This window comes from Hylobates moloch, unplaced genomic scaffold (genome assembly GCF_009828535.3).
Source record: "Hylobates moloch isolate HMO894 unplaced genomic scaffold, HMol_V3 SCAFFOLD_9, whole genome shotgun sequence".
NCBI classification, from domain to species: domain Eukaryota; kingdom Metazoa; phylum Chordata; class Mammalia; order Primates; family Hylobatidae; genus Hylobates; species Hylobates moloch.
In genome coordinates, this window is record NW_026652284.1 from 79,329,404 (window position 1) to 79,356,601 (window position 27,198).

General features: G+C 36.6%; 1 protein-coding gene across 1 annotated transcript in view; it reads left to right on the plus strand.

Moving 5' to 3' along the window:
* VPS13B (vacuolar protein sorting 13 homolog B) overlaps positions 1–27,198 on the plus strand; it is a 915,321-nt gene that overhangs the window by 19,125 nt on the left and 868,998 nt on the right. The window contains exon 3 of the mRNA XM_032760928.2: positions 13,105–13,248. Within this exon, the coding sequence (XP_032616819.1) occupies positions 13,105–13,248 (144 nt within the window). The remainder of the gene's footprint in view (positions 1–13,104; positions 13,249–27,198) is intronic.

The following is a 27,198-nucleotide window of genomic DNA, read 5'->3' on the forward strand; positions in this document are numbered from 1 at the left end:
TAGAGGTGTTTGTAGTATTCTCTGATGGTAGATTGTATTTCTGTGGGATCGGTGGTGATATCCCCTTTTTCATTTTTTATTGCATCTATTTGATTCTTCTCTCTTTTCTTCTTTATTAGTCTTGCTAGCAGTCTATCAATTTTGTTGATCTTTTCAAAAAACCAGCTCCTGGATTCATTAATTTTTTGAAGGGTTTTTTGTGTCTCTATTTCCTTCAGTTCTGCTCTGATTTTAGTTATTTCTAGCCTTCTGCTAGCTTTTGAATGTGTTTGCTCTTGCTTTTCTCGTTCTTTTAATTGTGATGTTAGGGTGTCAATTTTGGATTTTTCCTGCTTTCTCTTATGGGCATTTAGTGCTATAAATTTCCCTCTACACACTGCTTTGAATGTGTCCCAGAGATTCTGGTATGTTGTGTCTTTGTTCTCGTTGGTTTCAAAGAACATCTTTATTTCTGCCTTCATTTCATTATGTACCCAGTAGTCATTCAGGAGCAGGTTGTTCAGTTTCCATGTAGTTGAGCGGTTTTGAGTGAGTTTCTTAATCCTGAATTCTAGTTTGATTGCACTGTGGTCTGAGAGACAGTTTGTTATAATTTCTGTTCTTTTACATTTGCTGAGGAGATCTTTACTTCCAACTATGTGGTCCATTTTGGAATAGATGTGGTGTGGTGCTGAAAAAAATGTATATTCTGTTGATTTGGGGTGGAGAGTTCTGTAGATGTCTGTTAGGTCCACTTTGTGCAGAGCTGAGTTCAATTCCTGGATATCCTTGTTAACATTCTGTCTCGTTGATCTTTCTAATGTTGACAGTGGGGTGTTAAAATCTCCCATTATTATTGTGTGGGAGTTTAAGTCTTTTTGTAGGTCACTCAGGACTTGCTTTATGAATCTGGGTGCTCCCGTGTTGGGTGCATATATATTTAGGATAGTTAGCTCTTCTTGTTGAATTGATCCCTTTACCATTATGTAATGGCCTTCTTTGTCTCTTTTGATCTTTGTTGGTTTAGAGTGTATTTTATCAGAGACTAGGATTGCAACCCCTGCCTTTTTTTGTTTTCCATTTGCTTGATAGATCTTCCTCCATCCCTTTATTTTGAGTCTGTGTGTGTCTCTGCACGTGAGATGGGTTTCCTGAATACAGCACACTGATGAATCTTGACTCCTTATCCAATTTGCCAGTCTGTGTCTTTTAATTGGAGCATTTATCCCATTTACATTTAAAGTTAATATTGTTATGTGTGAATTTGATCCTGTCATTATGATGTTAGTTGGTTATTTTGCTCGTTAGTTGATGCAGTTCTTCCTAGCCTTGATGAATGCAGTTTCTTCCTAGCCTCGATGGTCTTTACAATTTGGCATGTTTTTGCAGTGGCTGGTACTGGTTGTTCCTTTCCATGTTTAGTGCTTCCTTCAGGAGCTCTTTTAGGGCAGGCCTGGTGGTGACAAAATCACTCAGCATTTGCTTGTGTGTAAAGGATTTTATTTCTCCTTCACTTATGAAGCTTAGTTTGGCTGGATATGAAATTCTGGGTTGAAAATTATTTTAAGAATGTTGAATATCAGCCCCCACTCTCTTCTGGCTTGTAGAGTTTCTGCCGAGAGATCAGCTGTTAGTCTGATGGGCTTCCCTTTGTGGGTAACCCGACCTTTCTCTCTGGCTACCCTTAACATTTTTTCCTTCATTTCAACTTTGGTGAATCTGACAATTATGTGTCTTGGAGTTGCTCTTCTCGAGGAGTATCTTTGTGTCATTCTCTGTATTTCCTGAATCTGAATGTTGGCCTGCCTTGCTAGATTGGGGAAGTTCTCCTGGATAATATCTTGCAGAGTGTTTTCCAACTTGGTTCTATTCTCCCCAACACTTTCAGGTACACCAATCAGACGTTGGTTTGGTCTTTTCACATAGTCCCAAGTTTCTTGTAGGCTTTGTTCGTTTCTTTTTATTTTTTCTCTAAACTTCCCTTCTTGCTTCATTTCATTCATTTCATCTTCCATCATTGATACCTTTTCTTCCAGTTGATCGCATCGACTACTGAGGCTTCTGCAATCTTTGTGTAGTTCTCGAAACTTGGCTTTCAGCTCCATCAGCTCCTTTAAGCCCTTCTCTCCATTGGTTATTCTAGTTATCCATTCGTCTAATTTTTTTTCAAAGTTTTTAACTTCTTTGCCATTGTTTTGAATTTCCTCCTGTAGCTCGGAGTAGTTTGATCGTCTGAAGCCTTCTTCTCTCAACTCATCAAAGTCATTTTCTGTCCAGCTTTGTTACGTTGCTGGTGAGGAACTGCGTTCCTTTGGAGGAGGAAAGGTGCTCTGTTTTTAGAGTTTCCAGTTTTTCTGCTCTATTTTTTCCCCATCTTTGTGGTTTTATCTACTTTTGATCTTTGATGATGGTGATGTACAGATGGGTTTTTGGTGTGGGTGTCCTGTTTGTTAGTTTTCCTTCTACCAGACAGGACCCTCAGCTGCAGGTCTGTTGGAGTTTGCTAGAGGTCCACTCCAGACCCTGTTTGGCTGGGTGTCAGCAGTGGTGGCTACAGAACAGCGGATTTTCGTGAGACCACAAATTCAGCTGTCTGATAGTTCCTCTGGAAGTTTTGTCTCAGAGGAGTACCTGGCTGAGTGAGGTGTCAGTCTGTCCCTACTGGGGGGTGCCTCCCAGTTAGACTGCTCGAGGTTCAGGGACCCACTTTAGGAGGCAGTCTGTCCGTTCTCAGATCTCCAGCTGCATGCTGGGAGAACCACTACTCTCTGGTCTCTTTTTTTCTTAGTCTGTGTAATAGTTTGCTGATTTTGTTTATCTTTTCAAAAAACCAGCTTTTCGTTTTGTTGATCCTTTGTATTGTTTGGTCTCTATTTCATTTATTTTGTTCTGATTCTCATAATATCTTTCCTTCTACTGATTTTGTGTTTGTTTTGTTCTTGCTTTCCTAGGTCCTTGACATGCATTGTTAGGTTGTTTATTTGAAATCTTTCAACTTCTTGATACAGCTGTTTAATGCTAAAAACTGTTTGTACTGTTTTTGTTATATTCCATAGGATTTGCTATGTTGTATTTCTATTTTCATTTGTTTCAAGAAATTTTAAAATTTCTTGTTTAATTTGTTATTGATCCATTGGTTGTTCAAGAACATGCTGTTTAATTTTCGTGTATTTGTACAGTTTACAAAGTTTACTTATTACCGATTTTTAGTTTTATTCTATTGTGGTTAGAAAAGAAACTTGATATGACTTTGACTTTTAAAATTTTTGGAGAATTTTTTTTGTGTGCTAATGGCAAGAATGTATCCTGCAGCTGTTGTTCTGTAAATATCTGTTAGGTCTGTTTGGTCTAAAGTGCAATTGAAATTTTGTATGTTTGGCTGATTTTCTGCCAGTGATCTGTTCAATGCTATGAGTGGGGTGTTCAAGTCCCCAACTGTTATTGTAATGGAGTCTATCTCTCTCTTTAGATCTAATAATATTTGCTTTATCTATCTGAGTGCTCTAGTAGTGAGTGTGTATATATTTATAGTTGTTATAGATGCTTGCCAAATTGACTTCATTATTATTATATAATGACTTTCTTTGTCTCCTTATATAGTTTGTGACTTAAAGTATTTTTTCTGATATAAGGATAACTACTCCTATTCATTTTTGGTGGAACTTTTTTCGTTTTTTCATTTTAAGTTTATGTATATATTTACAGAAGTGAGTTTCTTATAGGCAGCATATAGTTGGGTCTTGTTTTATTTATTTATTTTTTTCCCACCCCTCCGAGACAGAGTCTCACTCTGTCACCCAGGCTGGAGTGCAGTGGTGTAATCTTGGCTCACTGCAAACTCTGCCTCCCAGGTTCAAGTGATTCTCCTGCCTCAGCCTCCTAAATTGCTGGGATTACAGGCACCCACCATCATGCCCAGCTAATTTTTGTATTTTTGTGGAGATGTTGGCCAGACTGGTCTTAAACTCCTGACCTCAGGTGATCCACCTGCCTTGGCCTCCCAAAGTGCTGGGATTCATCCAGTTTATAGCTTTTAATTGGGGATTATAGTTTTTAATTTGGGGTTTTTATTTGTTTACATTCAAGGTTATTATTGATAGGTGAGGAATTTCTCTTGTCAGTTTGCTAATTGCCTTTTTTTAAAAAAATATATATCCATTCTTCCTTCCTTACTTTCTTATTGTTTATCTTTGCAGTTTGGTGGTTTCTGTGGTGATAAGTTTTACTTCTCTTTCTCATTTGTGAATCTGCTTCATCAGTGAGATTGACACTTCTTCATGTTTTCATGTTGGTAGTTATAGTCTGTTTGCTTTCAGTTCTAGGATTCCCTTAATCATTTCTTGTACATCCAGCCTAGTGGTGATAAATTACCTCATTCTTTGCTTCTCTGGGAGATTTTATTTCTCCTTCATTTCTGAAGGGTAGTTTTACTAGATATGGTAATCTTGGCTCACAGTTTGTTTTCTTTCATCATTTCAAATATGGCATCCCATTGTCTCTTGGCCTATGTTTCTGCTGAGAAATCTGCTGTTAGTCTTATGGAGAGTCCCTTGTATGTTACTTCACACTTTTCTCTTTCTATTTTTAAAATTCTCTTTGTGTTTGAATTTTGACAGTTTCACTATAATGTTCATCTTTTCTCAGTTTGACTATAATGTATCCTGAGAGGACCTTTTTGGGTTGAGTCTATTTGGGAAACTTTGAGCTTCCTGGACCTGGATGTTTATATTTCTTCCGTGACTTCAGATGTTTTCAGCAATTATTTATTTAAATAGGTTTTATATGCTTTGTCTGTTCTCTTCTCCTGGATGTCCAAAAATACATGTTTTTTTTTTTTTTTTTTTACTTAATAGTATCCCATAGGCCCTGTAGGCTTTCTTCTCATTCTTTTTAACACTCTGTTTTGTTTTTTTTTGGCTAACCTGGGTACAGCAGTACCTCAAAATAATGTTCAGCATTGTTTAGTTATAATGTTGCTGAGACAAAAATGATTTCTGTTTAGGCCCTCTGTCTTTATGGCGTTTGCTTGTTCTCCCCATGTCTGCATGGGTTTTCTCTGGATACTCTGGTTTCCTTCTGCTTCCCAAAAATGTGAATGTTTGGTTAACTGGTATGTCTACATTGTCTCAGTATGAGTGAATGAGTGTGTGTGTGTGTGTGTGTGTGTGTGTGTGTACTGTGATGTAATGGTGTCCTGTCCAGAACTGGTTTCCACTTTTTACCCTGAGTGTCTGGATAGGCTTCAGCCACCTGTGACACTGAACTGGAATAAGCAGGTCGGAAAATGAATAATCACATGTTACTATAAAATAAAAATGTGTCAAGTATATGATAATCATACAAATGCACAATATATTATGCATTCAGAAAGCACTCAGTGATCTCACCATATTCATTGTTTTTTAACTGTGTGGCATTAGAGGATGCTCGTTTTCACTTTGCAAACATTTATCTCATGATTTCATTCATAACCATTGTGACTGCTGTCATTCACTAATTCATCATAAATTTGGTATTTATTAATCTTAATTTTATTAATTTAGTAACGTAATAATTTGATACTAATTTAATAATTTAATAATTTCATTAATCTTTCTTAAATGTAGATATAACCTACATCTATTTCAGTATTTGATATTAGAAGTGGTTTGACTCTTTACAATATTGGTGATGTTTTTGTGACTAGACATAGGCTGTAGGAACTTTTGTTTATATCAGTTAGCCTAGGTAAAGTTAGTTTTGTTACATGTTGTTTCATTTAAATCACAGTTTCCAAGAACCCACTGATATGTCAGGTGAAGATTTACTGTATTTCAAAAGACTTATGTTCAAGTTCACAAATTCTTCTGCTTGATCTAGTGTATTGCCGAAGCTTTCAATTGTATTTTTTAATTTTATTCATTGACTTCTTCAATGCCAAGATTTCTGTTTGGTTCTTTTTTATGGCATATGTCTGTTTGTTGAATTTCTCATTCAGATCATGAATTGTTTTTCTGATTTTGTTGAATTAACTATCTGTATTCTTTTGTATTTCACTGAGTTTCCTTAAGAAATTACTGTGAATTCTTTTCAGGTATTTTATAGGTTTGTTTTCCTTGGGGTATGTTATTAGAGAATTACTGTATTCCTTTCAGGTATCATGTTTCCGTGCCTTTTCATGTTTCTTGTGTCCCTAGCTTGATATCTGTTTATCTGGTGGAACAACCACCTCTTCCAATTTTATGATGTAGTTTTCATAGGAAAAAACTTTTTCCTGTAGATTTGACTTACAGTACTGGTTGAGTAGGGTGTTTAGGCTTTTTTCCTCATTGGGTGCAGTAGTGTAATTTCTATGTGATTTCTTCAGCCGTCATCAATATCAGCATTTTCTGTGAGTGCCTCAGTGGGCTAGACTGTGGGTGTTTGTGGAGGCAGTGGTGTGGCTTTGCTTGGGGTGAGGAATGCTAGGCAGGCTGGTCCTTAGTCCCTGAGAAATGGCTGCTATTTGTCAGCTGCCATTTTCTGATTACAGGGTCCAAGGGATGTAGAGATGCCAGGGCTATTGAGCCCCAAGGCAGAATGCACTCTAGCAGTTGCTTCATTCTCCAAATGATATAGTACTGCAGCAGCTTGGATCCTGGGGAATTCAGTGGATCAAATGCGAATTCTGTCTCTGGAGCAATCCAGCCTTATGGACCTCAGGTAGCTCCCTATACTGGACTCAGCGCTTGTGAGGACTGTGGAGCTGCCCTGTAGCTTGGATTGCAAGTATCCACAGTGGTCATGGGGACTGCTGAGGATGTCTAACTTAACTTTTCTCATCAATGGGGAGTCCCTTCTGGCTCCAGGCTGATCTTGGCCAGGTGTTCTCCTTTCCTCTTTATGCTGACGTGGAGTTTCTGTGCCTCAGAAGATCTTCATTACTTCCTGATGAGTTCCATTGTTCTCCCGTAGACACTAAACTCAAAGTACTCTATTTGTTGTTTGGGTTTTTCTTTGTGGAGGAGATGAGCATTGGATACCATTTTGATTGAAGTTTTTAATCTGTTCACCTCTAATTTTTATTCATATGATTGGATTTACCTTATCATTTTGCTATTTTTTCTGTGTGCCTCATGTCTTTTTTGTTCCTCTGATACTCTTATTAATTTCTTTTGTAATAAATTGATATTTCTGATGTTCTATTTTAATTTATTGATTTTAAAATTACTTTTGAATTATTTTCTTTCTTTTTTTTTTTTTTTTTGAGATGGAGTCTCACTCTGTTGCCCAGGCTGGAGTGCAATGGCGCAATCTTGACTCACTGTAAGCTCCGCCACCCGGGTTCACGCCATTCTCCTGCCTCAGCCTCTTGAGTAGCTGGAACTACAGGTGCCCACCACCACGTCTGGCTATTTTTTTTTTTTTTTTGTATTTTTAGTAGAGACAGGGTTTCACCATGTTAGCCAGGATGGTCTCGATCTCCTGACCTCGTGATCTGCCCCCTTCAGCCTCCCAAAGTGCTGAGATTACAGGCGTGAGCCACTGTTCCTGGCCCGAATTATTTTCTTTGTGGTTGCTTGGGGGATTATAATATGCATCTGATTTACTGCAAACTACTTGAGATTATTGATAACTTTATTCCATTAAAATAGAGAACATTTCTCTACTATAGCTCCATTTTCTTCTGCTGCTTGTGCTGTTATTGTCACATATATTGCGTCTTTACTTGTTAAAAGTTCAACTATACAATTTTATCATTATTATTTTATGCAATTTCCTTTTACATCAGAAGAACAAAGGAGAAAAAAGCATTTATACTGTCCTTTACTAGTCACCAACATAATTACCTGTATTGTTTTGTTGTGTGAATTTGTTGTGTGAAGTAGCTGTTGGTACTTCCTTTTAGCCTAATGAACTTCCTTTAATATTCTGCTAGGAATCAGTTATCTTATTCTTTATTTGAGTATATTTTAATTTGCTTGCATTATTGAAGGATAATTTTGCTGGATATAGAATTCTTGGAGAAATTAGGTGTTAATCTACTAAAAGTTTCCTTGTACCTGAAAAATTATTTTTGTCTTTCTGCTATCAATATATATATATTTTTTGTCCCTGGCTTTCTGCAGTTTGACTATGATATATTTGGATTTGAATTCACTGATTCTTTCGCCAATTCAAATCTGCTACTGAGCCCTTCTAGTGAGTTTTTTATTTCATTGATTGTACTTTCAACTCCAAAATTTTCATTTTTTTGGTAATTTGTTTTTATTGACATTTTCTAATGATGAATCACTGTTGTCATATGTTTCTTTAATTATTTGAATGTGAGGCTGGGTGCGGTGGCTCACACCTGTAATCCCAGCACTTTGGGAGGCTGAGGTGGGTGGATCACTTGAGGTCAGGAGTTCAAGACCAGCCTGACCAACATGGTGAAACCCCATCTCTACTAAAAATACAAAAATTAGCTGGGCATGGTGGCAGGTGCCTGTAATCCCAGCTATTCAGGAGGCTGAGGCAGGAAAACCATTTGAACCCGGGAGGCAGAGGTTGCAGTGAGCTGAGATCATGCCATTGCACTCCAGCCTGGGTGACAGGGCGAGACTCCATCTCAAAAAAAAAAAAAAAAAACAAATTTGTATATGGTTTCCCTTATTTCTTTGAACATATTTGGAATTGATGTTTTGAAGTCTTTGTGTACCAAGTCCTGTATTTGATCTCCTTCACAGATAGTTTCTATTGACTATTTTTATTTCTGTATGCTTTGCATGTGTCATAGTTGTTTGTTGTAAATTGGACATTTTGTGTAATATATTGCAGCAGCTTTGGATTTTGATTTCTTCTCCCCCAGGAGATGGTTGTTGTTGCAGGTTTATTTGTTTGTTGACTTGCCTCGACTAATTTTGTGATGTCTGTTTCATGTGCCTTCTGATTTCTCTGCTCATTAAAACAAATTCTCTTTTCTATTTTTAAGACTGGCATTCTAGGAATTTCAATGGGTTATTATAACTTAGTCATCAGCCAGTGATTGTTTGGAGGTTGTTTAAACCTTTGAGCTAGTAAGGTATTTACTCTTTGGCATGGGATGTATACATTTACTGGGTAATACTTTCAAAGTCAGGAGATAATAAGTCTGATTTTTTTTTTAATTCTCTATGTTCATGAGGCCTCATGGTTAACTAGAAATGAGTAGCTTGCTAGTTACTGCCCTCTCTTTGTGGTTGCTTAGGGGATTATATCTATATATCTGGTGGAACAACAGATATACAGTCTTCTGAGTAACTACTATCTTGCACATGCATACAACTTTCTAGACTACCAGTAATATATATGTGAGACCCTGGCAAGACCCTGTTGGGCTATATCATTTTCCAGATTTCTCTGTTAATTTTTGGGCTGGTTTGCTGTTTTGTTGCCTGATCCAAATTGTATTGTGACCCTATGCTAGCCTTACTCTTATTGCTGCTGAGCTGTCTGTTGTTTTTGACAACTTTGTCCTGTTTTGTCATTGCTTTTTGGGGAGAGGATTTGCCGAGCTCCTTATTCAGCACTCTTGAAGTCTTGTTGCGTGCGCGCGAGCGTGTGTGTCTGTGTGTGCGCGCTTGTGTGTGTGTTCCTGTAGTAACAAACATGTGACATAAAATTTGTCATTGAGACTGGGCATGGTAGCTCATGCCTGTAATCCCAGCACTTTGAGAGGCTGAGATGGGAGGCTAGCTTGAAGCCCAGGAGTTGAAGACAAGACTGGGCAACATAGTGAGACTCATCTGTGCCAAAAATTAAAAAAATTGGTTGGGCGTGGTGACATGTGCATATAATCCTAGCTACTTGGCATGTGAGGTGGGAGAGCCCAGGAGTTTGAGGTTTTAGTGAGCTGATTGTGCCACTGCACTCCAGCCTGGGTGACAGAGTTAGACCTTGTTTCTTAAAGAGAAATGACCATCTTAAGCACTTTTAAGTGTATACTATATTACTGTTAATTATATGCACATCGTTGTGTAGCAGATCTTCAGAACTTTTTTGTCTTGTAAAACTGAAACTCTCTATCTATTGAACCAATGACTCCCTTTTTACCTTTCCCCTGCCCCAGCCCTTGACAACCACGAGTCTACTTTCTAAGAGTTTGACAATGTTAGATACCTTATATATGTGGAATCATACAGTATTTATCTTTTCGTAACTGGCTTATTTTATTTACCGTAATGTCCTCATGTTTCATCCATGTTGTGGTATATTATGGGATTTGCTTATTTTTTAAGGCTGAATAATATTCCATTTTATGTATGTATTACATTTTGCTTATCCATTTATCCTAAAATGGATATTGGAGTTGCTTTTACTTTACAGCTATTGTGATTAATGCTGCTTTGAACATGGGTGTGTGAATATCTCCTTAAGATTTTCTTTTAAATTATTTTGGGTATATATCCAGAATTGGGGTTTCTGGATCATTGTAATTCTGTTTTTGATTTGTTGAGGAACCTCCATATTATGTTCTATAGCAGTTGTACCATTTTATGTTTCCACTAAGAGTGTATAAGTATTCCATTTTCTCAACACTTACTATGTTTTTGATAATGGCCATTGTTATGGCTGAGAGATATCTCATTGTGGTTTTTTATTTGCATTTCACTAATGAGTAGTTATGCTGAGCTTCTTTTCATATACTTGTTGGCCATTTGTATAACTTTTGTGGACATGTCTTCAATTCCTTTGTCCATTTTTAAATAGAATTATTATTATTTTGTTGTTGATTAGTCATAGGACTTGTTTATATATTCTAGATACTAGTACCTTATCAGATAGATGGTTTGCAAATTTTTTTGTCCATTTCATAGGTTGCCTTTTGTACTCTTTTTCCTTTGTTATGCAGAAGTTTTAAAATTTGATGTAGTCTCATTTTTCTATTTTTGCTTTTATTGCCTGTTATGTTCATTTTAAAAGTGTCCCTTTTCTCTGTTATTTTATAATACCTTACCTAGAATTAGATTTTGAGATATATTCAACTCTCTTCTGAAATTCTTTGCTACTAATATCCTTTGCATTATCATAGATATTCTGATTTTAAGGATGCATTTTACATGATGTATTAACTAAAAGTTATACATAAATTAAATATTTTATTTGTTGTAGACATATTTCAAGAAGGGAAAAGAATGAAAAGAAAATTCCTTTTTTGGTTATCTTAAGGAAGATCCATTTGTTATAACAATCATCATTTGTGTTTCACCTTTTACTATATATATATATAGTTATTTTTCTTTCCTCTGTGATTTTGAAATTGAAACTATCTTGCTTATAGTCAGATCATATGGCTCAAAATTCCATGTTCTAATCCAGAAAGCCACCTCTTGTGTTAATGTTTGGTTAGTAGCATTCTGATGATACTAAGTTCTTGAGTTTGATTCAGGTATCTTTAAACATTTGTACTCTGGGAACTCTGAGACAATCTGATTTATGCCCTTAGACTGCAACTTTGGTAGCCATTTTGCAAATATATCATTGTTACACAGGGCGTAGGGTGGTAGAGGTGGAATTGTAATGTGCTCATTGTCCAGTTAGATAGATAGCCAGTGGAAACATTTTCAGTGCTGATAATGGAAGTATAGAGGCAGTATTATAGTGGTTAAGAGCCATGGCTCTGGAATAATATTTCTTAATTTTGAGTCCAGGCTCTCCTAGATGACTCGTTTTGGGAAGATTCCTGACCCTTCATGTCTCAGATTCTTCATTGTAAAATGGGGATAATGCTATTTACATTTTGTGATTCTTAGGAGGAGTAAATGATTGTATACAAGTAAGGTGCTTAAAATAGTGCCTGGTACATACTCAGTGCTTAGTTAAATATTGCTTTTGTTACAGGCACTGATCAATATATAATCTTGTGCTAGCTAAACAATGCTTGAAGAAATTAATGCATTTTAAAAATACTGTGATAATGACAAATATCTAAAAATTGTGACATTCCATTAGCATAGAGTACTAACAATAGACTTCATAGCTGACCTTTAAAAAAAAAACCCTCTGGTTGAAGAAACAAATTAGGACCCCACTTTTGTAATAATAATAATAATAATAATAAGCACCTTTATAATGATTTCTCTGTGAGGAAGATAGTATCCTAAGATTTATATAGATTAATTGGTCTAATATTCAAAATATAGTCTTTTTATACAAATTTTACAGATAATGAAACTGAGGCACAGATACAATAAACTGTCTGCTGGCTGCAGAGTTATTGGTCTTAATCACTTTGCTATACTGTCTGTATTTAGGCATATTGCTACTGTGTTGCTGAACCAACTAGGTAGACTAAAATGTGAATGAATAAGCTTAATATTTTTATTAACTTTCACAAATAGAGTTACAATAACTAAAAATGTGATAGGAATACGTTTTTTTCTTCCTCCTTTGTTGATTTGTAAACAAATTGTATCTAGAAGTGAGACAAATGAGCATAAAGCAATTTTGGTGACATTTTTCATGTCTAACCTTTTATCTAATGATAATGGAAAGCAGTCAGAAAACATTTAAAATTTATGACCAAGTAGTATCCAATTCAATTTTACATTAGGTGAAGTGGAATACTTTTTTTTTTTTTTAGGTTGATCAGTTTTCGTTTTGTCAGGTTATTCTCAAATCTCCAATTAAGCTCACCTTTCAACTTGACTTAGAATACTGTTCTATTAGTTTAAAACATATTTTGAAGACATATTTTTAGATGGAGACATAAAAAATTACATCATTTCAGTTATTTCAAGTACTGCTGCTATATACTGTTGCACTACCATGTATGAGCCTTCATCATGTACTGAGTATTATATATTATTTCCATTCAGCAAAGTAGGAGACAGGCCTAGAGTGCTTAAGTAACTTATTAAATGTAACTTGTACTATAAATTATTGTTAGTTATCATTAACTATGGCCTAACAAGGTATTTGATGCTACTTTTTGATAAACAGTAATTCTGAAAATATTTTTGTGTTGGACATTTTATTTCTTTTTTAAGAAAGGAATTTGTATATTAGAATGAAAAATATTAAGCACTAAACAGTAAGTCCCTGAATATTCTTGTGTTGGAAATTTTATTTTTTAAAAAAGGAATTTGCATATTATAATAAATATTAAGCACTTACTAACTTTTATGTAATGTTTTCTGTTTTAAGGAACTGAAATTACCATTCACTTTTTTAAGTGGACATATTCATGAATTGAGGATTCATGTACCATGGACAAAACTGGGTTCAGAACCAGTGGTAATTACCATCAATACTATGGAATGCATTTTGAAACTTAAAGATGGGATACAGGTAAGAAATTATTGAACCAAGTTGTTTATGTTAACTAATTTTAGTAGTATTTGACATTTCTTTACCTTTTCAAATATGTCAACTGTTACATAAACATAGCTTATATACTTAATTTTTTTTTTTTTTTGAGATAGAGTCTCGCTCTGTCACCAGGCTGGAGTGCAGTGGTGCAATCTCGGCTCACTGCAACCTCCTCCTCCCGGGTTCAAGTGATTTTCCTGCCTCAGCCTCCTGAGTAGCTGGGACTACAGGTGTGCGCCACCATGCCCAGCTAATTTTTATATTTTTAGTAGAGAAGAGGTTTCACCGTGTTGGCCAGGATGGTCTTGATCTCTTGACCTCGTGATCTGCCCACCTTGGCCTCCCAAAGTGCTGGGATTACAGGCATGAGCCACCGTGCCTGGCCTTTAATTTGTATATGCCTGTTTAAGTGACATGACTATTTGCAAAGTCGTTTTTAAATTTGAATAAAGTATGTAAAGGTTGTTTTCATACAGATTTTACTTACTTTGTCATAGCTCTACTAGGGACCATGCAGATTGCTTATTACCTACATCTACAATGAAAGTGCAGCCTAATTGTGTCCGATTTTTACATTAACATTTTTAGATTTTTGCAAAGGACCTGTATGAATTTTTTCTTTACATAATTTTTCTAAATCTGAAGGGAATTTCTCAGGTTATTTTTTGGGAAGATGAAAAGATATTTACACCAAATTTTATAATTGTTTTTGAAGTTTTGGTATAAGAAACTGATTTTTTCTTTTTTCGGATTTATTTATTTCTTCTCTGCCCCATCTTACATTTCTTGCTAGTGGTTTTTTGCAGATGTAATATTGGTTTTAAAGAGTTTCTACCAAAAATTTTCCAATCTAGGAAAGCAAAATAGGTCAGAACCATAGCTTATTGTGGAGAATGTTTCCACTTTCACCTTGCAGAAGAGTAGTGTGTCTGTCATTCATTTTTATTAGGTTTTTTTTTTTTTTTTAGCACCCACTTAACATTTAACTTTTAGTTTTAAGGAAGATTGGCTATAATCAAGTAAATTGATAAGTATTATTAAAATGACTTCACATGAGTCTGTAAGTTGAACGTTTTCTAAATGTAACTTTAATCTTTGTGAAGTTAGGGTTATGTATGAACTGTTAAAATTATTTCCTATTTTAAGTGGATGCTTTGAGTGTCATATCAACCCACTGGACTCAGATCTTTTTTCCATTTATGAAATCTTTGATTCCAAACATGTATTATCCAATTTAACTTAATATAGTTTCTAGAAGTTAATAGACCAATGTTATATTTTCATGAAAATGAAAAGTTACTTTGTGAACTTCTAATATTTGAGAGATTAATTTAGAAATCTCTGGATAGTTACAATAAAGTTTTACTTTACATTTATAGTTGGTAATACTTAAATGGTTCTTAATTATTATCTTTTCTTGGAATTTATTTTTTTTCAAAGTCTGGACTTGGTTATACCACCCATGCAGTGTTCCATATTAAAAGAGAAAAAAAAATCCAGACACTAAGTATTTTTTCATTCAGAAGGTGGAAGTTTCAAGGCCAGATGTCCCTTAAGAAACACATTTTAACAGAGGCAAATTACAACTAATTATAGAGGCTGCAGAAAAAGACTTGTAACACATGACTTAGTGCAACCTATAACTAATACTTGATATTGGACTATGCAGATGGCTACTGCAGGAATGATCAGATTTCCTGCTTGCATGCTATTTGAGACTTGAATTTTGTGGTTTGTACAGCAAAAGGTTAAATGTCATGAATGTAAACCACTCTCAAAACAAGTATTTTTTACAGATGTTTAAAATTTTGGGTTAGAGAGGATTTTCGAAAATTGCAGTTGACATTTGGACAAATTATTTAGCAGTGTACACCTCTGGAGAGTAATGCTTGGGTTTATGCTAGTGATTGGAATTAAATTTTGAGTGAAAACATTGTAGATGAAACAGATTTTAAAATAGTTTATTTTCCTGTTTTAAGCTTTGATTAGTATAGTATGTAATTAAGCTGAAAATTATGCATGTACTAGTAAAACTGAATAAGTTTATATTCAAATTATTTCAAGTTATTACATTGTAGAATCACCACGAAGAAAAGACGTATTTTCTAAATAAAATTGGGGTTGGAATGGTAGGTTCAGTGAAGGGGCCTTTTAGAGTTATAGGTACTCAAAGATATGAATCTGTTAAAAAAACTATTATATATAGGAATGTATTGAAGTATGATTAAAAGGTAGGAATATGAGGCTTAAGTCAGATAAGATCATTCCAAAAATAAGATTTTGTTAAATGCCTTGATAAGAAGGCATGTTTTGTTTGTGAAGGTCAATTTAATTCTACCAACATTTGTTGGTTGTCTGCTCTCTACTGCACTGAAAAGCATTGCTAAAATATTTATATAATCTCAGCAAAAGACACTTAGAAAAAGAGATTCATAATGATTGTGATTTTAGTGGTCATGGTTTTAATATACTGCCTTAACATATCTTTACAATCAGTTTTACTTATAGAGATTTTTAGGATGACAAAGTGTCCGAGTTGTTGTGTTAGGTAAAATAAAGTCCATCTTGATGTTTACTCTGAATTTTTAAAAATATATTGAAACTTCACTCATGAAATAGGTGTTAACGATTTCCTATTCACTCTGAGAGACGTATCTATGTCAGTCATTGCCCTCACTTTTAAATCTTGCAGAGTTACTACTTCTAAACTGTTTATCCTGTTTTTGATTTCAGATACACAGTTTTTGATTCATGACACATCATGTCCATGCTAATCTAATAAATACTTGTTAACATGACTCAAGAACTAAAACATTATTAGTAACTTCCATTTAACTATGTACTCCTCTCCTTTTTCTTTTTTTTTTTACTAGTAGATATTCTTTTTTTTAAATTTTATTATTATTATACTTTAACTTTTAGGGTACATGTGCACAATATGCAGGTTTGTTACGTATGTATACATGTGCCATGTTGGTGTGCTGCACCCATTAACTCGTCATTTAGCATTAGGTATATCTCCTAATGCTATCCCTCCCCCCTGCCCCTACCCCACAACAGTCCCCAGGGTGTGATGTTCCCCTTCCTGTGTCCATGTGTTCTCATTGTTCAATTCCCACCTATGAGTGAGAACATGTGGTGTTTGGTTTTTTGTCCCTGCGATAGTTTGTTGAGAATGACGGTTTCCAGTTTCATCCATATCCCTACAAAGGACATGAACTAATCATTTTTTATGGCTGCATAGTATTCCATGGTGTATATGTGCCACATTTTCTTAATCCAGTCTATTGTTATTGGACATTTGGGTTGGTTCCAAGTCTTTGCTATTGTGAATAGTGCCGCAATAAACATACGTGTCCATGTATTTTTATAGTAGCATGATTTATAATCCTTTGGATATATACCCAGTAATGGTATGGCTGGGTCAAATGGTATTTCTAGTTCTAGGTCCCTGAGGAATCACCACACTGACTTCCACAATGGTTGAAATAGTTTACAGTCCTACCAACAGTGTAAAAGTGTTCCTATTTCTCCACATCCTCTCCAGCACTTGTTGTTTCCTGACTTTTTAATGATGGCCATTCTAACTGGTGTGAGATGGTATCTCATTGTGGTTTCGATTTGCATTTCTCTGATGGCCAGTGATGATGAGCATTTTTTCATGTGTTTTTTGGCTGCATAAATGTCTTCTTTTGAGAAGTGTCTGTTCATATCCTTCACCCACTTTTTGATGGGGTTGTTTGTTTTTTTCTTGTGAGTTTGTTTGAGTTCATTGTAGATTCTGGATCTTAGCCCTTTGTCAGATGAGTAGGTTGTGAAAATTTTCTCCCATTCTGTAGGATGCCTGTTCACTCTGATAGTAGTTTCTTTTGCTGTGCAGAAGCTCTTTAGTTTAATTAGATCCCATTTGTCAATTTTGGCTTTTGTTGCCATTGCTTTTGGTGTTTTAGACATGAAGTCCTTGACCATGCCTATGTCCTGAATGGTATTACCTAGGTTTTCTTCTGGGGTTTTTGTGGTTTTGGTCTAATGTGTAAGTCTTTAATCCATCTTGAATTAATTTTTGTATAAGGTGTAAGGAAGGGATCCAGTTTCAGCTTTCTACATATGGCTAGCCAGTTTTCCCAGCCTCATTTATTAAATAGGGAATCCTTTCCCCATTTCTTGTTTTTGTCAGGTTTGTCAAAGATCAGATGGTTGTAGTGCTAGCTCACTGCTAGCACAGCAGTCTGAGATCGACCTGCAAGGCAGCAGGAAATAAAGGCTTGAGTAGGTAAACAAAGCAGCCAGGGAAGCTTGAACCGGATGGAGACAACCACAGCTCAGCAAGGCCTGCTGCCTCTGTAGACTCCACCTCTGGGGATAGGGCATAGCTGAACAAAAGGCAGTAGAAACTTCTTCAGACTTAAACGTCCCTGTCTGACAGCTCTGAAGAGAGCACTGGTTTTCCCAGCATGGTGTTTGAACTCAGAGAACAGACAGACTGCCTCCTCAAGTGGGTCCCTGACCCCTGTGTAGCCTAACTGGGAGACACCTCCCAGTAGGGGCCAACTGACACCTCATACAGGCAGGTGCCCCTTTGGGATGGAGCTTCCAGAGGAAGGATCAGGCAGCAATATTTGCTGTTGAGCAATATTTTCTGTTCTGCAGCCTTCGCTGGTGATACCCAGGCAAACAGGGTCTGGAGTAAACCTCCAGCAAACTCCAACAGACCTGCAGCTGAGGGACCTGACTGTTAGAAGGAAAAAGAAGGAAAACTAACAAACAGAAAGGAATAGCATCAACATCAACAAAAAGGACATCCACACCAAAACTCCATCTGTAGGTCACCAACATCAAAGACCAAAGGTAGAGAAAACCACAAAGATGAGGAGAAACCAGAGAAGAAAGCTGAAAGTTCTAAAAACCAGAGCGCCTCTTCTTCCCCAAAGGATCGTAGCTCCTCGCCAGCAACGGAACAAAGCTGGACCGGGAATGACTTTGAGGAGCTGGCAGAATTAGGCTTCAGAAGGTGGGTGATAACAAAATTCTCCAAGCTAAAGGAGGATGGTCTAATCCATTGCAAGGAAGCCAAAAACCTTGTAAAAAGATTAGACGAATGGCTAACTAGAATAAACAGTATAGAGAAGACCTTAAATGACCTGATGGAGCTCAAAACCATGGCACGAGAACTATGTGACACATGCACAAGCTTCAATAGCTGATTCGATCAAGTTGAAGAAAGGGTAGCAGTGATTGAAGATCAAATTAATGAAATAAAGTGAGAAGAGAAGTTTAGAGAAAAGAGAGTAAAAAGAAATGAACAAAGCCTTCATGAAATATGGGACTATGTGAAAAAACCAAATCTATGTTTGATTAGTGTACCTGAAAGTGATGGGGAGAATGGAACCAATTTGGAAAACACTCTTCAGGATATTATACAGGAGAACTTCCCCAACCTAGCAAGGCAGGCCAACATTCAAATTGAGGAAATATAGAGAACAGCACCAAGATACTCTTCGAGAAGAGCAACCCCAAGACACATAATTGTCAGATTCACCAAGGTCGAAATGAAGGAAAAAATGTTAAGGGCAGCCAGAGAGAAAGGTCGGGTTACCCACAAAGGGAAGCCCATCAGACTAACAGCTGATCTCTCGGCAGAAACTCTACAAGCCAGAAGAGAGTGGGGGCCAATATTCAACATTCTTAAGGAAAAGAATTTTCAACCCAGAATTTCATATCCAGCCAAACTAAGCTTCATAAGTGAAGGAGAAATAAAATCCTTTACAGACAAGCAATGCTGAGAGATTTTGTCACCACCAGGCCTGCCTTGCAGGAGTTCCTGAAGGAAGCACTAAACATGGAAAGGAACGGTACCAGCCACTGCAAAAACATGCCAAATTGTAAAGACCATCGAGGCTAGGAAGAAACTGCATCAACTAACAAGCAAAATAACCAGCTAACATCATAATGACAGGATCAAATTCACACATAACAATATTAACCTTAAATGTAAATGGGCTAAATGACTCAATTAAAAGACACAGACTGGGTCCAGGCGTGGTGGCTCACACCTGTAATCCAAGCACTTTGGGAGGGAGGTGGGCGGATCACGAGGTCAGGAGATCGAGACCATCCTTGCTAACATGATGAGACCCCGTCTCTACTAAAAATACAAAAAATTAGCTGGGTGTGTTGGCTGGTGCCTGTAGTCCCAGCTACTCAATAGGCTGAGGCAGGAGAATGGCGTGAACCTGGGAGGCAGAGTGTGTGTGAGCCGAGGTCGTGCCACTGCACTCCAGCCTGGGCAACAGACTGAGACTCTGTCTCAAAAAAAAAAAAAAAAAAAAAAAAAACAAAAAAAACCCGACAAAAAACACAGACTGGCAAATTGGATAAAGTGTCAGGACCCATCAGTGTGCTGTATTCAGGAGACTCATCTCATGTGCAGAGACACACATAGGCACAAAATAAAGGGATAGAGGAAGATCTACCAAGCAAATGAAAAACAAAAAAAAGCAGTGGTTGTAGTTCTAGTCTCTGATAAAACAGGGTTTAAACCAACAAAGATCAAAAGAGACAAAGAAGACCATTAAATAATGGTAAAGGGATCAATTCAACAACAAGAGCTAAGTATCCTAAATATATACAGGAGCACCCAGGAGCACCCAGATTCATAAAGCAAGTCCTTAGAAAGCTACAAAGAGACTTAGATTCCCACACAATAATAATGGCAGACTTTAACACCCCACTGTCAATATTAGACAGATCAACGAGACAGAAAGTTAAAGTTAACAAGGATATCCAGGAATTGAACTCAGCTCTGTACCAAGTGGACCTAATAGACATCTACAGAACTCTCCACCCCAAATCAACATACTATACGTTCTTCTCAGCACCACATCACACTTATTCCAAAATTGACCACATAGTCAGAAGTAAAGCACTCCTCAGCAAATGTAAAAGAACAGAAATCACAACTAACTGTCTCTCAGACCACAGTGCAATCAAATTAGAACTCAGGATGAAGAAACTCAAAACCACACAACTACATGGAAACTGAACGACCTGCTCCTGAATGACTACTGGGTAAATAATGAAATGAACGTAGAAATACAGATGTTCTTTGAAACAAAGGGGAACAAAGACACAACGTACCAGAATCTCTGGGACACGTTTAAAGAAGTGTGTAGAGGGAAATTTATTGCACTAAATGCCCACAAGAGAAAGCAGGAAAGATCTAAAATGGACACCATAACATCACAATGAAAAGAACTAGAGAAGCAAGAGCAAAGAAATTCAAAAGCTAGCAGAAGGCAAGAAATAAGTAAGATCAGAGCAGAACTGAAGGAGATAGAGACATAAAAAACGCTTCAAAAAATCAATAAATCCAGGAGCTGGTTTTTTGAGAAGATCAACAAAATAGATAGACTGCTAGCAAGACTAGTAAAGAAGACAAGAGAGAAGAATCAAATACACGCAATACAAAATGATAAAGGGGATATCACCACCAATCCCACAGAAATACAAACTACCATCAGAGAATACTATAAACACCTCTACACAAATAAACTAGAAAATCTAGAAGAAATGGATAAATTCCTGGACACATACACCCTCCCAAGACCAAAAAACCAGGAAGAAGTTGAATCTCTGAATAGACCAATAACAGGCTCTGAAACTGAGGCAATAATTAGTAGACTGCCAGCCAAAAAAAGTCCAGGACCAGATGGATGCACAGCTGAATTCTATCAGATGTAGAAAGAGGAGCTGATACCATTCTTTCTGAAACTGTTCCAAACAATAGAAAAAGAGGAATCCTCTCTAACTGATTTTATGAGGCCAGCATCATCCTGATACCAAAGCCTGGCAGAAACACAACAAAAAAAGAGAATTTCAGGTTGATATCCTTGAATGGACATTGATGGCGAAAATCCTCAATAAAATACTGGCAAACCGAATCCAGGAGCACATCAAAAAGCTTATCCACCACGATCAAGTCAGCTTCATCCCTGGGATGCAAGGCTGGTTCAACATATGCAAATCAATAAACATAATCCATCACATAAACAGAACCAAAGATAAAAACCACGTGATCATCTCAATAGATGCTGAAAAGGCCTTCAACAAAATTTAACAGCCCTTCATGCTAAAAACTCTCAATAAACTAGGTATTGATGGAATGTATCTCAAGAGCTATTTATGACAAACCCACAGGCAGTATCATACTGAATGGGCAAAAACTGGAAGCATTCCCTCTGAAAACCGGCACAACACAGGGATGCCCTCTCTCACCACTCCTGTTCAATATAGTGTTGGAAGTTCTGGCCAGGGCAATCAGGCAAGAGAAAGAAAGAAAGTGTATTCAATTAGGAAAAGAAGAAGTCAAATTGTCCCTGTTTGCAGATGACATGATTGTATATTTAGAAAACCCCATCATCTCAGCCCAAAATCTCCTTATGCTGATAAGCAACTTCAGCAAAGTCTCAGGATACAAAATCAATGTGCAAAAATCACAAGCATTCCTATACACCAATAACAGAGAGCCAAATCATGAGTGAACTCCCATTCACAATTGCTTCAAAGAGAATAAATACCTAGGAATCCAACTTACAAGGGATGTGAAGGACCTCTTCAAGGAGAACTACAAACCACTGCTCAATGAAATAAAAGAGGACACGAACAAATGGAAGAACATTCCATGCTCACAGATAGGAAGAATCAATATTGTGAAAATGGCCATACTGCTCAAGGTAATTTATAGATTCAATGCCATCCCCATCAAGCTACCAATGACTTTCTTCACAGAATTGGAAAAAACTACTTTAAAGTTCATATGGAACCAAAAAAGAGCCCACATTGCCATGTCAGTCCTAAGCCAAAAGAACAAAGCTGGAGGCATCACGCTACCTGACTTCAAACTATACTACAAGGCTACAGTAACCAAAACAGCATGCTACTGGTACCAAAACAGATATATAGACCAATGGAACAGAATGGAGGCCTCAGAAATAACACCACACATCTACAACCATCTGATCTTTGACAAACCTGACAAAAACAAGCAATGGGGAAAGGATTCCTTGTTTAATAAGTGGTGCTGGGAAAACTGGCTAGCCATATGTAGAAAGCTGAAACTGGATCCCTTCCTTACACCTTATACAAAAATTAATTCAAGATGGATTAAAGACTTACACGTTAGACCTAAAACCACAAAAACCCTAGAAGGAAACCTAGGCAATACCATTCAGGCCATAGGCATGGTCAAGGACTTCATGTCTAAAACACCAAAAGTAATGGAAGCAAAGGCCAAAATAGACAAACGGGATCTAATTAAGCTAAAGAGCTTCTGCACAGCAAAAGAAACTACTATCAGAGTGAACAGGCAACCTACAGAATAGGAGAAAATTTTTGCAATCTATCCATCTGACAAAGGTCTAGTATCCAGAATCTGCAAAGAACTTAAACACATTTACAAGAAAAAAACAACCCCATCAAAAAGTGGTCAAAGGACAGACACTTCTCAAAAGAAGACATCTATGTAGCCAACAGACACATGAAAAAATGCTCATCATCACTGGTCATCAGAGAAATGCAAATGAAAACAACAATGAGATACCATCTCACACCAGTTAGAATGGCAGTCAGTAAAAAGTCAGGAAACAACAGATGCTGGAGAGGATGGTAGAAATAGGAACACTTTTACAGTGTTGGTGGGAGTGTAAACTAGTTCAACCACTGTGGAAGACAGTGTGGCTATTCATGAAGGATCTAGAACTGGAAATACCATTTGACCCAGCAATCCCGTTACTAGGTATATACCCAAAAGAATATAAATCATGCTACCATAAAGACACATGCACACGTATGCTTATTGCGGCACTATTCACAATAGCAAAGACTTGGAACCAACCCAAATGTCTATCAATGATAGACTGGATTAAGAAAATGTGGCACATATACACCATGGAATACTGTGCAGCCATAAAAAAGGATGAGTTCATGTCCTTTGTAGGGACGTGGATGAAGCTGGAAACCATCATTCTGAGCAAACCATCACAAGGATAGAAAACCAAACACTGCATGATCTCACTCATAGGTGGGAACTGAACAATGAGAACACTTGGACACAGGGCGGGGAACATCATACCCCGGGTCCTGTCATGGTGTGGGGGGCAGGGGGAGGGATAGCATTAGGAGAAATACCTAATGTAAATGATGAGTTAATGGGTGCAGCAAAACAACATGGCACGTGTATGCCTATGTAACAAACCTGCACGTTGTGCACATGTATCCTAGAACTTAAAGTGTAATTAAAAAAATCCATAAATTTTGGAATGCCTTGGACACAACAGCAACAAGAATCTATAAATATTATGCTTGCTAATAGTATAATGTATAATTTAACCCTTTTAACCTTTACTTCAATTCTTTAAAGTCTTTAAAATCTCAGTTGGCATCAAAAGTATTATTGAGAAAATTCTTTTGTGCTTTACTGCAAATTTATCTGAAATGCATTCTTTTCCTCTTACACATTGAATACTCCCGGAGTTTGTTGTTTTGGAATTATATGTGATTAGAAGATATTTCCTGTTTTTTCCTCCCATGCTCCCGTTGTTTTCCCATGACACTTTTAGATGTTTATCATGTTGGCTAGATTTTGCCTTTTACTTTTGCATATGTTTGGAATATGCTATTTTATATTATGTAGCTCTTACGTGTATTATTTATTTTCTGAAATATTTGTATTTTTCTTCTCCCTTGAGCCTCTGGAATCTTCTTCAGCCCATTTTGTTACAGATACTTCCTTTCCTTTCCTTTCTTTTATTAACCCTTTAGTGTTTCATTAGAACTGTTAAGGAATAACAGAAGAAATACCTTGTCTTCTTTGCAGTACTTCTTTGCAGTACTTTTGCCAAGCATAAATTTTGTGCTTTTTTACTTCCCTATCTGTTTTATAGATTTTCTTATAATTCAGACATATTTGTGGTCTGAACTTTTCGCTTTTTATAATGAAATCATTAGGTTACAAAGCATTTATAGGTTATATAGTTTATTCTGTAAATTTTTTATAAAGACAGATGATTTAGAGTAGGGGTAATCAAACTATGCCCCATGGGATCACTGCCTGTTTTTGTAAATAAAAGTTTTTTGGAACACAGCCACTTTTACTTGTATAAATATTGTGTTTAGTTGCTTTCATGCTTCAATGGCAGAATTGAGAAGTTGCATATATTAGTCCGTTTTCACACTGCTATAGAGAACTACCTGAGACTGGGTAATTTATAAAGAAAAGGTTTAATTGACTCACAGTTCTGCATTGCTGGGGAGGCCTCAGAAAACTTACAATTATGGCAGAAGGCGAAGGGAAAGCAGGGCACATCTTAGGTGGCAGCAGAGGTGGGGGAATGCCACACTTTAAAGGCCATTAAATCTCATGAGAACTCACTTACTATCACGAGAACAGCATGTGGGAAACCACCCCCATGATCCAGTCACCTCCCACCAGGTCCCTCATTCGATATGTGGGAACTACAATTCTAGATGAAATTTGGGTTGGTACACAGAGCCAAACGGTATTATTCTGATAAAGCCTAAATGGCTTGCAAGCCTAAAATATTTATTGTCTGGCCCTTTACAGAAAGTTTGCCTATTCTTATTTTAAAGTATATGATCATTTAAAAGTGACATTTAATTCTATTAAAAGTAAAAGCATAAAATAATTTAAAAATTATATAATTTTTCTAGATTGCTATAGGAATTTGCATGTTGTTAATTGCTGAAATTTAGAAAGCTTGAAGTTACTGATATCAGGGAGTTGACATTTTCAGTGTAGACAAGATAGTTATTGTGTATATTTACTTTGGCTTTATGTAGAAACAGACAAGAAAGATGAAGTATTATTCAGTGTTAAATTAGCAGATATTTTGATAACATAATACCTACATAATTTGAGCCCTTAAATAAATGGAGTCAGGCTGGGTATGGTGGCTCACTCCTGTAATCCCTGCACATTGGGAGCCTGAGGTGGGCAGATTGCCTGAGTCCAGGAGTTAGAGACCTGCTGGGGCAACATGGTCAAACTCCTTCTCTACAGAACAGTACAAAAATTAGCTGGGCTTGGTGGCACAAGCCTTTAGTCCCAGCTACTCTGAATGCTGAGGCCGGCAGATGGATTGAGCCTGGAAGGTTGATACTGCTGTGAGCTGTGATCACACCACTGCCAGTCTTGGTGACAGAACGAGAGCATGTCTCAAAAGAAAAGGAGTCATTTTGTGATTGAGAGACACAAGAACAAGTTAACAATGATGTTTGTCAATTATTAGAATATGTAGGTATCTAATAAATTATTAGAGTATGCGTGTATATATGTGCACATACATTTTCTAATAATTTGTGTATGTATGCATCTGTATACACAGATATTTACACATGTCTAGACTTCACAGTAGGTTGATCTGAGAATGACAGAATGATCTACTATTACTGAGTAAATTATCACTACCATTCAGGGTTATGATTCTTGGAAATTATATTCAGAATGGCCTAAGAGAGGATGTTATATTCAGTGTGTTGAACTTGAGAAGGAGATTGGAAGAGTATTGGCAGAAAACTTTAGAGCGCATATAGTTTACTTTTAAAAATTCTAACTACATTTGAAAAAAATTCTCTTGCTCCTTTTTCCATGAATTTTTAATTGTTTTAATTAAATGTTTTAAAAAAGTTTTAAGATTTTTTAAAAAAATTCTAGACAAGATCTTGCTCTGTCCACCAACGCAGGAGTGTGGTGGCACAGTCATAGATCTCTGCAGCCTCAAACTGCTGGGCTCAAGTGATCCCCCCGCCACGGTGTCCCAAGTAGCTAGGGCTATAGGCATGCACCACCATGCCCAGCTAATTTTTTTAATTTTTAATTTTTTGATAGAGACTGGGTCTCATTGGATTCCCTAGGCTTGTCTTGAAATCCTGGGCTCAAGCAGTCCTCCTGCCTCAGCCTCCCAAAGTGCTGGGATTATAGACGTCAGCCAAAGCACCTGGCTCCATGAAATTTTTTTTAGTTCTTCGATTATCTTAAAATATGTGATCTGTTATGTCCTGTTAGTAGGTTATTAACATCCTAAAGTACTAAGAATTTTTCTATCCAGTCAGTTAAATATTTTGAAGTGTTTTGGAATGGATGCATGAAATTTTTCTGTGAAAACTTTAATTCTTTCTTTGTATTATAGTACATAGTTTGGGAATTATATCCTGAGTTTTCTAGAACAGTTCCAATTTCACACTTATTGAAATTAATTACAACTGCGTGAGATTAAGTATTTGACTGCTTATGGCTGCCATGAAAGTAATGCTTGTTGCAAAATAATTCAAATGGTACAGAAGTAAATAAGTAGTAAAAGTTAATTTTTTTCTCTTTGTTTTTTGTTTTTCTGATACTCCCCTTCAGAGACATATATTATCTATAGGTTTCCTCTCCACTGTCTACATTACCTTCTTTTCTTGAATTTTATTTCTTAGTGTTCTCCTTCTGCATACTGTATTTATTGTTCAAACTATTATGTCATTGAGTATTATTTCGAGATCTTGTGGGTGTGCTTCAGTCTTTATTATTCTTTTTTTTGTCTCCTGTGTATATTTTCAAATAGCCTGTTTTCAGTCTAACTAATTCTTTCTTCTACTTGATTAATTTTGCCGTTGAGAGGTTCTTCAGTATGTCAACTGAATTTTTCAGCTCCAGAATTTCTGCTTGATTTTCAAAAATTATTTTAATCTTTGTTAAATTTATCTGATAGGATTCTGACTTCCTTCTCTCTGTTATCTTGAAGTTCGTTGAGCTTAAAAATAAGTATTTTAGGTTCTCTGTCTGAAAGGTCTCCTATCTCTGTCTCTTCAGGATTGGTCATTGGTACTTCATTTGGTTTGTTTGGTGAGGTCATGTTTTGCTGTATGGCC